Source organism: Lactuca saligna, chromosome 6 (genome assembly GCF_052625555.1).
Source record: "Lactuca saligna cultivar CGN05327 chromosome 6, ASM5262555v1, whole genome shotgun sequence".
Lineage (NCBI taxonomy): Eukaryota > Viridiplantae > Streptophyta > Magnoliopsida > Asterales > Asteraceae > Lactuca > Lactuca saligna.
This window is the reverse complement of record NC_136422.1, coordinates 152,167,138-152,177,675: the sequence shown is the minus strand read 5'-3', so window position 1 is coordinate 152,177,675 and position 10,538 is coordinate 152,167,138. Positions and strand designations below refer to the sequence as shown.

The 10,538-nt window shown below is 31.5% G+C and overlaps 1 protein-coding gene across 1 annotated transcript; it reads right to left on the bottom strand.

Annotated features, from left to right (window-relative positions):
• Positions 1 to 4,868: 4,868 nt before the first annotated feature.
• CBL9 (calcineurin B-like protein 9) lies at positions 4,869 to 8,085 on the bottom strand. Its single transcript, XM_078959706.1, has 9 exons — positions 7,871 to 8,085; positions 7,027 to 7,144; positions 6,830 to 6,912; positions 6,682 to 6,741; positions 5,889 to 5,997; positions 5,748 to 5,800; positions 5,581 to 5,661; positions 5,273 to 5,385; positions 4,869 to 5,155 (listed from the first exon to the last, which is right to left on the bottom strand). Exons 2-9 carry the CDS (start codon positions 7,103 to 7,105, stop codon positions 5,092 to 5,094), a joined length of 642 nt encoding a protein of 213 aa, XP_078815832.1. The 5' UTR covers positions 7,106 to 7,144; positions 7,871 to 8,085; the 3' UTR covers positions 4,869 to 5,091.
• Between the last annotated feature and the right edge of the window lie 2,453 nt (positions 8,086 to 10,538).

Here is a 10,538-nt window from a genome sequence, read left to right as displayed (position 1 = left end):
CTACCCTATGTCTGGGTTGTAAGAAATTCAGCCTAGGATAATCTAAGTGGACACTTACGATTCTAGGCACAGAAATCATAAGCCAATTTGCTAGAGAGATTCCATGAGAGTTTGATGAAAATGAGAGCTAAAATTTGTAACCCTCTTCTAAGACTGAAGAGTCGTTTATATAATAAACGAGATTAGGGTTTTATTAGGGTTGGGCCGTCATTAGTTGATTTGGAAGCAAGTCGGGATAATCCGGATTTAATGAGGATTTAGGGTTACCAAAACTAACGATTTTCGTTAGTTTTATCATAATCACCCTTAAGAAATTGAATTTTCCACGATGTTTCCATATGTAAATTTCGGTGAGATTTTCGTTAGTGGGACCCCAGCCAGGGGCTCTGCCCCTTGGACCCGCTAGGGGCGCTGCCCCTAGACCCTGCCAAAAGGGAGCTACCCTTTTGGAAACCCCGGACCCAGGGGCGCTGCCCCCGGACCCCTGACTAGTCGTCAAACCGGGTTCTAATTCGATCTTATACATGTGTGCACTCCGCACCAACCCATACATATATTATAGTACAAATTAAGAAGCCCATTAGCTCACATGTTAGTTCCAGTTACATAAAATGACATGGTGGCACTAAAATCACCAGCACTTTCTAGGGAGATGTAGATGTTAAGAAGGAAGGTAGAGTTAGATCAGCTATGAAGGCCATTTCATTGTAGGCTTGGTATGTTTAATGTTTGGTTGTAATGTTGACTCTTATGTTACTGATAGCATAATGTATCATGTATGTATGACCTTTGACTCTTGAATATGTTAGGTACTAGTATGGACTCTGATGTATTGGTTTAGTATGTAGTGTAATAAATTAATGTTATTGACGGCTTTTAATTCTTTTCTTGTTTAGAATGTTATGTTTAACAAGAAATTAATGTTATTAGAATAGTTTTTATGTATTTTCCTTGGAATGTAATGTAATATTCACCGACAAAGAAACTAACTAAAAGTATAAAAGACGCTTTACCCTTAGTTACTCATCTCTTTGATCCTCATATATTGATCCTATAACAGTAATCTTAAAAGATCTATCATGATGGATCATTGTAAGCAACAAAGTCGACTATACAGCTTCGAGGATTCCTTTGCATCAGACGTTAGTCAATAAGGGCAGCCATAAAGGGGATGGAGTACTTGAATGGACATATAATCCTATTTATTTGATTTAGTATATAATTCATTAACACCATAAGACTGAGTCTAGTCATGGGTAATCATTTATACTGTGCTAGATGACTCAGGCATACCTAGCAGTAGTCTGCTACATACACACCCTATTTGTATGTCTACAACAAACACATCATTTTTGGTTGTCTAAAAGAGACACACCATTTCTGGTTGTCTAAAAGAATAGGGGAACACTAATATAGTATTCATGTATGTAAAACGTACCCCACCAATCATCAATGTCATCAAATAAAGTTTTACTCTCCATTCTCATCTCGCACATACCCTTAATATGATGCTACTCATTATCTAAACTTAATTGAACTAAGTATCTCATCTGGGCCTTATTGTAAAACTAGACAATATTACAATACAAGTAATCAAATTTCCTACCTATGTAATATCTTTATAGTACAGGGTATAACTAAGTACTCTTTCAACTTGAACTAAACATTATTTATAAGTCTTACTCCATCACTAGAGGAAACTATAATGTTTGTAATCATCATCCAAAAACTGTTTTCCTATTTATGTCATTTATTTCAATACAATATACAACTATACTATTAGCCAACTTAATTGGATCTAAGCATCCTTTATATGTCTTAGTTTAGAAACCAGACTATATTGCAATCCTTGTAATCAATTTTCAATATCAACTATGTTTAGACAACAATATCCTAATTTAGTGTATATATCTAATTGCAGAGTATCGGGTATTTAATATTAATCTTTTAAGTAATAACACTTCTATTAAAATTATCACATAATAATTATATATATATATATATATATATATATATATATATATATATATATATATATATATATATATATATATATATATATATATATATATATATACTCTTTAACACATATTTAACCACATCTAGTTTGTACAAGGTATTTTATCAAATAAACATTTAACACATATTCCAGATAATAAACATTAAAATTATCACATAATATTATATATATATATATATATATATATATATATATATATATATATATATACTCTTTAACACATATTTAACCGTATCTAGTTTGCACAAGGTATATATATATATATATATATATATATATATATATATATATACTCTTTAACACATATTTAACCATATCTAGTTTGCACAAGGTATTTTATCAAATAAACATTTAACACGTATTCCAGATGATAAACATTTAATTCACATATAAACTTTCAACATATATTTAATATTTCTAATAAATACTTTTATTAAAATCATGTTCATGAAAGTAACTATACACTCACTTGATTAAGGTTGAAGATTCGTATGAAAGCTAGCCCCAACTAATACTTCAGCTTATCCCTTTTAAACAACAAAGTTTCCAACAAAAAGTCGAAAAATCGCGGACAAGACTTCGATTGTGAATACTTCTTTTTGTCGGGATTTCCAATGTCGCAACACCTCACTAAAATGCTCGAGACTTGGAAGTCGGATCACAAAAGTTTGGGAGAGATTTTGAGAGAGAATGGGTCATGGGTGTTGGTGGGAGTTGGAGCGTGGGGTAGGAGTTTTCAAATTTTTTGTAATTTTGGAAAACACAAGAAAAATGTGGAAAATAATAATTATCAGTTTTCGAAGTTTTTTGTAATTATGGATAACACGAGAAAATTTGGGAAAAGCCATCAAACGAAACACATTTTCAAAACTTCCAACAAAGTTTCCAACAAAAAGTCGAAAAATCGCGGACAAGACTTCGACTGTGAATACTTCTTTTTGTCGGGATTTCCAATGTCGCAACACCTCGCTAAAATGCTCGAGACTTGGAAGTCGGATCACAAAAGTTTGGGAGAGATTTTGAGAGAGAATGGGTCATGGGTGTTGGTGGGAGTTGGAGCGTGGGGTAGGAGTTTTCAAGTTTTTTGTAATTTTGGAAAACACATGAAAAATGTGGAAAATAATAATTATCAGTTTTCGAAGTTTTTTGTAATTATGGATAACACGAGAAAATTTTGGAAAAGCCATCAAACGAAACACATTTTCAAAACTTCCACTTTTCTTGGAAAAGTAGAGAATTTTCCTTAAAAAAACGCAACCATATGTTTTATATAGACCTGACAATGGAGAGGGTTTGGAGCGAATTAACATTAATCCAAACCCTTTTAACAAATTTCAAAATCCGTTCGAAACATGTTTTGTAACCCACAGAGTTAAAATAATCAAACTCATACTCTTATCCACCAAACCAATGGATATCCAAACCTGACCCATAACCTATATATTTTTTGAATAATCAAACACATTTACTTAATTCTTAAAATAACATTTCTTAAATAAAAATACATATATTATAACTTAATATTTAAAATAATATTTTTTTTAAATAAATCAAAAGTTTATTTTGAAAAGGATATTACGTACTCGAGGATTTTCAATTGGAATTAAAAATCACTGTTGCAACAACTTTCGATTGATTTATGACTATCAATTGTAGTTATATCGAATAACAACTGCAAACTTTCTTCCTTTTAATAAATTATTTTATTGATTTATAATAGATTTGATAATTTCTTGATGAATATAAATTAAATGACATCATGATTCTCGGTAGAAGTCAATTTTTCGAGTCCTAGGTAAAAGCTGTTTTTCTTTTGGCCTTTGCCCTTTGGATGTTCGATTAGAATTAAAATTAAACGTTAAGTAGTATAAATTATAAATGTATAATTTTAAAATTTATAAGGGACATGTTAAAAACAGAACGGGACAGTGATGATCCATACCCGATCATGGTCAAAACCCGCTTCATTGTTCTAAACTCATATAAGTCTTACAGGTTTGGATCGGATCATGGTCAAAACCCGCTTCATTGTTAGGTATAGTTTTATATCTTTTATCCTGAGTACCTACATGACAAATCAAAAGATTGTGAATACTATCCAACCAATGGTACAAAGAAAGACAATTTCATAAACTACATAAGCTTTGCTTGGGAGGGACCAAACAACTAAAGATATAGATGTTAAGAAGGAAGGTGGAGTTAGACTGGCTATTAGGGTCATTATAAGCTTGGTATGGTATGTTTGGTTATAATGTTGACTCTTATGCTCCTACTGATAGGATGATGCATCCATCTTGTATGTATTGCCTTTCAACCTTGAATATATTAGGTTCTAGTATGGACTCTAATGCTTTGGTTTAGTATGTAATGTAATGAATTAATGTTATTGATGGCTTTTGACTCTTGTTTGAAATGTATTGTAAAGTAATGTTCACCAAGAAACTACATAAAAGTTGATAGCTTGATGTATTTTGTTTGGAATGTAATGTAATAATATTCACCAAGAAATTAAGTAAAGGTATAAAAAGACTACAAATGATGAATAAAATGCAATGTATTGGATTGTAAAATGTATATATAATATATTCCATTGTGGCCATAGTTTTTAAAAACAAAACAAAAAGAAAGGTTACATTTTTGTCATATTTTCAAAAACAAAAATTAAAGATATAAAAAGATATTTTTTTTATAAGAAAATCACAAAGAAATAAAAATCAACATACATTTATAAGAGATCGATCCAATGACATTTACATTTTTATACATTTTTTGAGTCGATGACCAACATCTAAATAGAACGGATCAGATCATATCATATCATATCAAATCAGATCTACATCTTCTTCAGTAACAATGATCATGATTTCTTCTTATATTAAAAAAAGAAAAAAAGAAAATACTCCAACCATTGTAAAGTGTTAAACCTAACAAACAATGTTTTTCTCCTCAAAAAGCCAATATACCAAAACCAGGCAATCATAAGAAGGCACAAGTAAGTAAAATTCTAGTCTTCCTTAAAAAGATGAATATCAAAATAATAACAAACAAACATTTTTTTTACTTCACTTCATTCATGTAGCAATCTCTTCAACTTCTGAATTGAACACAAAACTTGGAAAAGTTGTTGTAATGTCCCTACATTTTTAACATCACTTTCTTTTATCAATATATATTTCATTTATTTGTTCATTATATATTGTATATTTCCTTTTCTTTAAAAAAATATACCAAAATTTCTAGATATAATATTACCTTAGATATGGAAGAGTCATAATCTTTAACAAAGAAGGGTTTTTAGTCACAAAATTATGCCATTCTGATTTGTCTATCTTCCCATCTTGGTCTACATCCGCTTCCGAAAACGTCTGTACTCAAAAATATGGAAATACCAATTATACCCTTTTACTACTCAACTAAATACTCATGTCATAATAAACAAAAAAAAATGATCCCCATCCTTATTTCAAGATTCCATGGACCAAATTTGAAAAAGGTTTTAAGTTTTTTACCAATAGTAGTAAAGTTCAGAAAGCACAGGGACCATTTTTGTAATTTATTACCTTATCAAGTATAACCTCAATGGTATCATCAGCCAGCTTCAACTCAGACTCACATAAAAGTGCAATCAACATTTGCTTAACCTATAAAAAATATACAGGAAAAATATAAATAACAAAATAAATGTTGAAATTTTTATATTTGTGCATAAAATTTAGTAGAATAGTACCTCCTGGCGCTCTATGAATCCTGTTCCATCCATGTCATAAAGCTTGAAACAAACTGAAACAAGAAAAATTTAGTAATCATAATAATAATTTATAAGAAATTTATAAATATTATACTTTATGAACATTATAATTTAACTTACAACTGATTTTGTCTTCTTGAGGGGCGTTAGGATGGAAAACATTAAGTGCTCTAACAAAGTCACCAAAATCAATAACGCCCTTATGCTTCACGTCAAAAAGATCAAATATCTGAAATATACAAAATAAAATAAAAATGTCATTTTGTATGCATATACATGTATACATATAACAAGAAAATTGAATTTGGTTTATATAAATTACCAAAACAAGGAAAACTCTTTTCTTTTAGAAGAAAACCTAATTTGGAAATCTAATAGAGATCATTTATTGGAAAAGACAAAAAGTCAAAAACAATTATTATATAGGTATTAATCGTGTGCATATCAGTCTAAATCTTAATTTGTATCCAATTTAATTGATTAGCATGTGGACAATGATGTAGTCTTAATAGGTTAAAAACAAAAGGTTTGTATGTTTAATTATGTGTTGATGTGCCTTTTTGAATATTAATAAATTAAACAAGTTATATGCCTAGGTTAAATATGTCTTTATCACTGATATTAAAAACAGTTTTCAGGTGTTATCACTTATCAGACAGCATGAAAGACACAACACTTGGCAAATAGAAAAATCATGAGTGACTACAAATGATCAGATAAAGGACAAATCAAATATTTATAATAAGCATGCAGTTATTCATAGTGAAGTTTTACATGAAACTCTGTCTAAAATGGAAAATCTGATTTCATTAAGTTGCCAAAAGTAATTGCATGGAGTTAGAGATAAGCATAACACTAATCTTTTCTACATAATAACAAAATATTCACATAAACTGAAAATCATAATTCATACCCTATTTGCAAAAAGATTCTCTTTCTTCCTGTTTTTGAACAGTGCTAACTGAAATTCTTCCTGTTAAGAGTGATGTATAAAAAAATCAAAACTAGAACTCATAATGATTTCATGTTGAGAAGAGGATATTAAAGGAAATATGAGTTACCTTGTTGATTAATCCATCATCGATTACAGAACTGCTTATGCTCTTGAAGAGCTCAAATAATGCTTCAACTTCACTAACACTGACTAAAGAGACAAAAAAGATGACTATGAAAAGTAATATAAGCAAAATCTACCAATTAAAATGGATGAAATTTTGCAACAAGAATGACATGATTGATGAAAGAAAGATCAACTTACAAGCTGTTTGAGAAGCAAGAATAGTTGGATTTTCATGCCCAGGAACCGGTTTTCTTACAGTAGAATGAAAGCAGCCCATTTAGACAGGAGAGGAAACCATCTCAGGCCTCAGCCTTGACTGACATAATTGTAAACCCAAAAACTAATCAGTTACTCCACCAAATAAAAATAAAAAAACAGAAGAAAAAACACCATCTTTACAAATCATAAGAGTTTATAAACCAGGTTGCTACACGAAAATCAAGACAATGGGGAGCCAAAGGAGGTGTATATGTATATCAGAATTCCATAGGTTGATAATAGCATGTGTCACATGATCAAGAATTTTTAATTATACTGTTAGCATTACTACAATATGATGAATGGTTTAGGATATTTTCATCTAGGGCAAAAAGAACCATCTCATTCCCAAATTCAGAACAATTAATAGCATAGAATAAAGATGAACTTCCATTTATCTCTTTCAATCATGCTATAACAAAAAATAAATAGAGATTAGAGTTTATATACTTCAATAGAACAAGCTAACAAAACCCTAGATCTGAAAATTAACCTCGGACAGCTTCTACTCGGAGCTACCAAGGCTAAAGCACCCGGCCCGAAAAATTCACATATTACTAAAAAATCAAGGAAACAAATGATAAAAAATCATACAACAATGACAAACACCGAATTTGAAGACAAATCCGGTTCAAAAACATGACTTGTGCTCTCCCCACCAACCCCTTCAAGTTTAAATCCTCTTCCAAATAATAAAAAAATACAAAAATTCCCTAAATAAACATGAATAATCAACCGCATGCTCAATTTGATCATACTAAACTGAAATCTAGAGATTGCATACCAGAGGAAGGAGAAGATCCACCCCATCGGAGAGAGATGAATTTTGCAGATGCAGGGAGCTGTAATACACAGAGTTTTTTGGAGATTACGAAGTGGTTTATAGTGTATGTCGATTGCGATTGAATCTAAAGGGATTTGATCGAGGAAAGCTGTAAAGATTTTCCGCAGCTTTGTCTACACACACAGAGTGAGAAAAGAGAGAAAAGACGCGGTGAGAATTGAGAAGAGAAAAGAAGCCTCAATTTGCATTTATCTGGATTTAGAGGTGGGTGTGAATCACGTGAGTAGCACGTGATGCTGAAAAGTTGTAATGGTGGAAGTAGAAGTCTTCTGATTTTCTTCGAACAAATGAGAATATACCTTTGATCATATTTGACGTAAAGTTGTCAAAGGTTGAATTAAACAAGATAATTAATTCTATTTTTTCTAGAACTAAAATGTTTTTAGGCATATATATTATAAGAAAAAGATAATCGTATTTGTTATTTAAAAAAGAATAGTAAAAAACTAATCAAATCACCAAAATAGTTGTCATCTTCGGAATCCGTAAATGAGCTCCAAAGATTGCAATGGGTAAGAAAACTATAAATTTAGCAAAAAAATATTAATTACTTTATGAAAAATAACAAAAAAAACCAATTTACATTTTTAGCCATTAAAATAACTGTAACCCAATAAAGTTACGTATAATGGTTTAAATGGTCCATCATGATTATTTTTTGCATTTTAAGGGCATAAACTTGTTATTTCTTGTTTTAAAATTGCACTCTTGGAAAAATGAAAGAGTCACCCCATGATCCTATCCTACCTAACAATTTTTTTATTTCCACCTCATATCTAGATTAATTTAGTTCATGCCATTGCCGCATGGCATAGGAGTTAGTGAGAGATATTGTACGTTTAAACCCTTCAATTGTCCCTTTCTAAAACTTTCTTCTGTAACTTCCCTGCATCGAAATTTGTTGTTGATGTGTTCTTCGGTCCTATCCTTTTCTTCAAGTGTTAGTCACTCAAATCGGGGAACTTTGTTGTTGCTATGACCGTTTTCATGAAGATTGATCTATATTTTGCTGGAATTTTTACCAGGTACCCCTCTATTACTTACGTAGATGGAGCAAAGCAAAGGTTTGATGATGTTGATTTTACTGGAATGGACAAGAAGGAATTTGTCAAGTTCCTTGAAAGATTCGCATGTGAGATATGTGTGAATGTGTACTTTTGCATGCCCGATATTGTTTTTCCTGATGGATTAAGGTTAATCGTGAATGACATGGATTACATGGAACTAATCAAAGTAGGGTATGCTTCTTTTGTGTAATCGATGTATATATGGACCATCTTGGTGTTAATGCACATCAATGGATTCTTGAAGAGCAAGCAGAAGTTGACAGTTCTTTAGACCAATTATCTGGTGCAAATAAAGATCATAAAGAAGTTCACAATCGTATAGATATGGATGATGGAATCGACATGCAAGATTTACATGGTGGTATGGATGATATCCTAGGTCCAAATGAGGATTTGCAAGGTGAGCAAGATGATGGAATTCACCTGGAAGTGGACAGTGAACCTGATGAGTGCATTCCTATGAACAAGACAAAGGATGATGAGTTTCTGAGTAAGTTGTGCCCAAAAGAGCAAGTCACCCCCACAGTCCACCTCGTAAAGATACATATGATCCACCACAAGAAGGTGAGGTAATTTCTACTGACCAGACTATTTACAATGAGAATGTTCATTGGAAAAAGCAAAAACTTGTATTAGGTATGAGATTTGTGAGTCCTAAACAACTGAAACATATGATGTGTAACTATGCTGTATCAAATGGTTATCAGTTATGTTACAAAAAAATGATAGTATGAGATTATTAGTTAAATGTTGTTCTGGGCTGTGCAAGTTTAGGATGTGGGCTTCTTGGATGAGTGAGGAAAAGTCTTTCCAGATAAAGAGTCTCATAAATGAGCATAATTGTGCAAGAAACTTCAAGTTAGGTTCAATTGTGAATTATTCATGGATAGGTACCCATTACACAACATAATTCTTACATAAACAAAAGGTTAGTGTGAGGCTACTTAAGGATAAGGTTAAAGAGAAATTTAGTATAGATGTGAGTATGGGACAGTGTAGAAGAGCAAAGAAGTATGCAATTGAACTGATTGAAGGAACACTAGTGGAGCACTATGCAAAGTAGTGATCATATGGTGAGGAGATTAGAAGATCAAATCCAGGATCAAAAGTCAAAATTGATGTCAATTCTATGCTAAATGGTAAGAATTATTTTAGCAAACTTTACTTGTGTTTTGATGGGCTTAAGAAAGGGTGGAGAGGGAGTTGCAGAAGGGTTATAAATTTAGATGGATGTTTCTAAAAGGGCTATTATGTGATGTAGGAAGAGATGCCAATAATCACATATTTCCAATTGCATGGGTAGTTATCTTTCTAGAGAACAAAGAAAATTGGAAATGGTTTTTGGAAAACCTTAGAGATAACCTTCAACTGGATAATGGTTTTGGTATAACATTAATGTCAGATCAGCATAAGTTAAGTTGTTTTACTTCCTAATTTGATAAATTCTAGTATTATTTTATATAACATGTTGTCACTGTTGCACAGGGGCTGTTAGAGGCTGTGAAGGAAATATTGCCTACTGCTGAACATAGGCAGTGTGC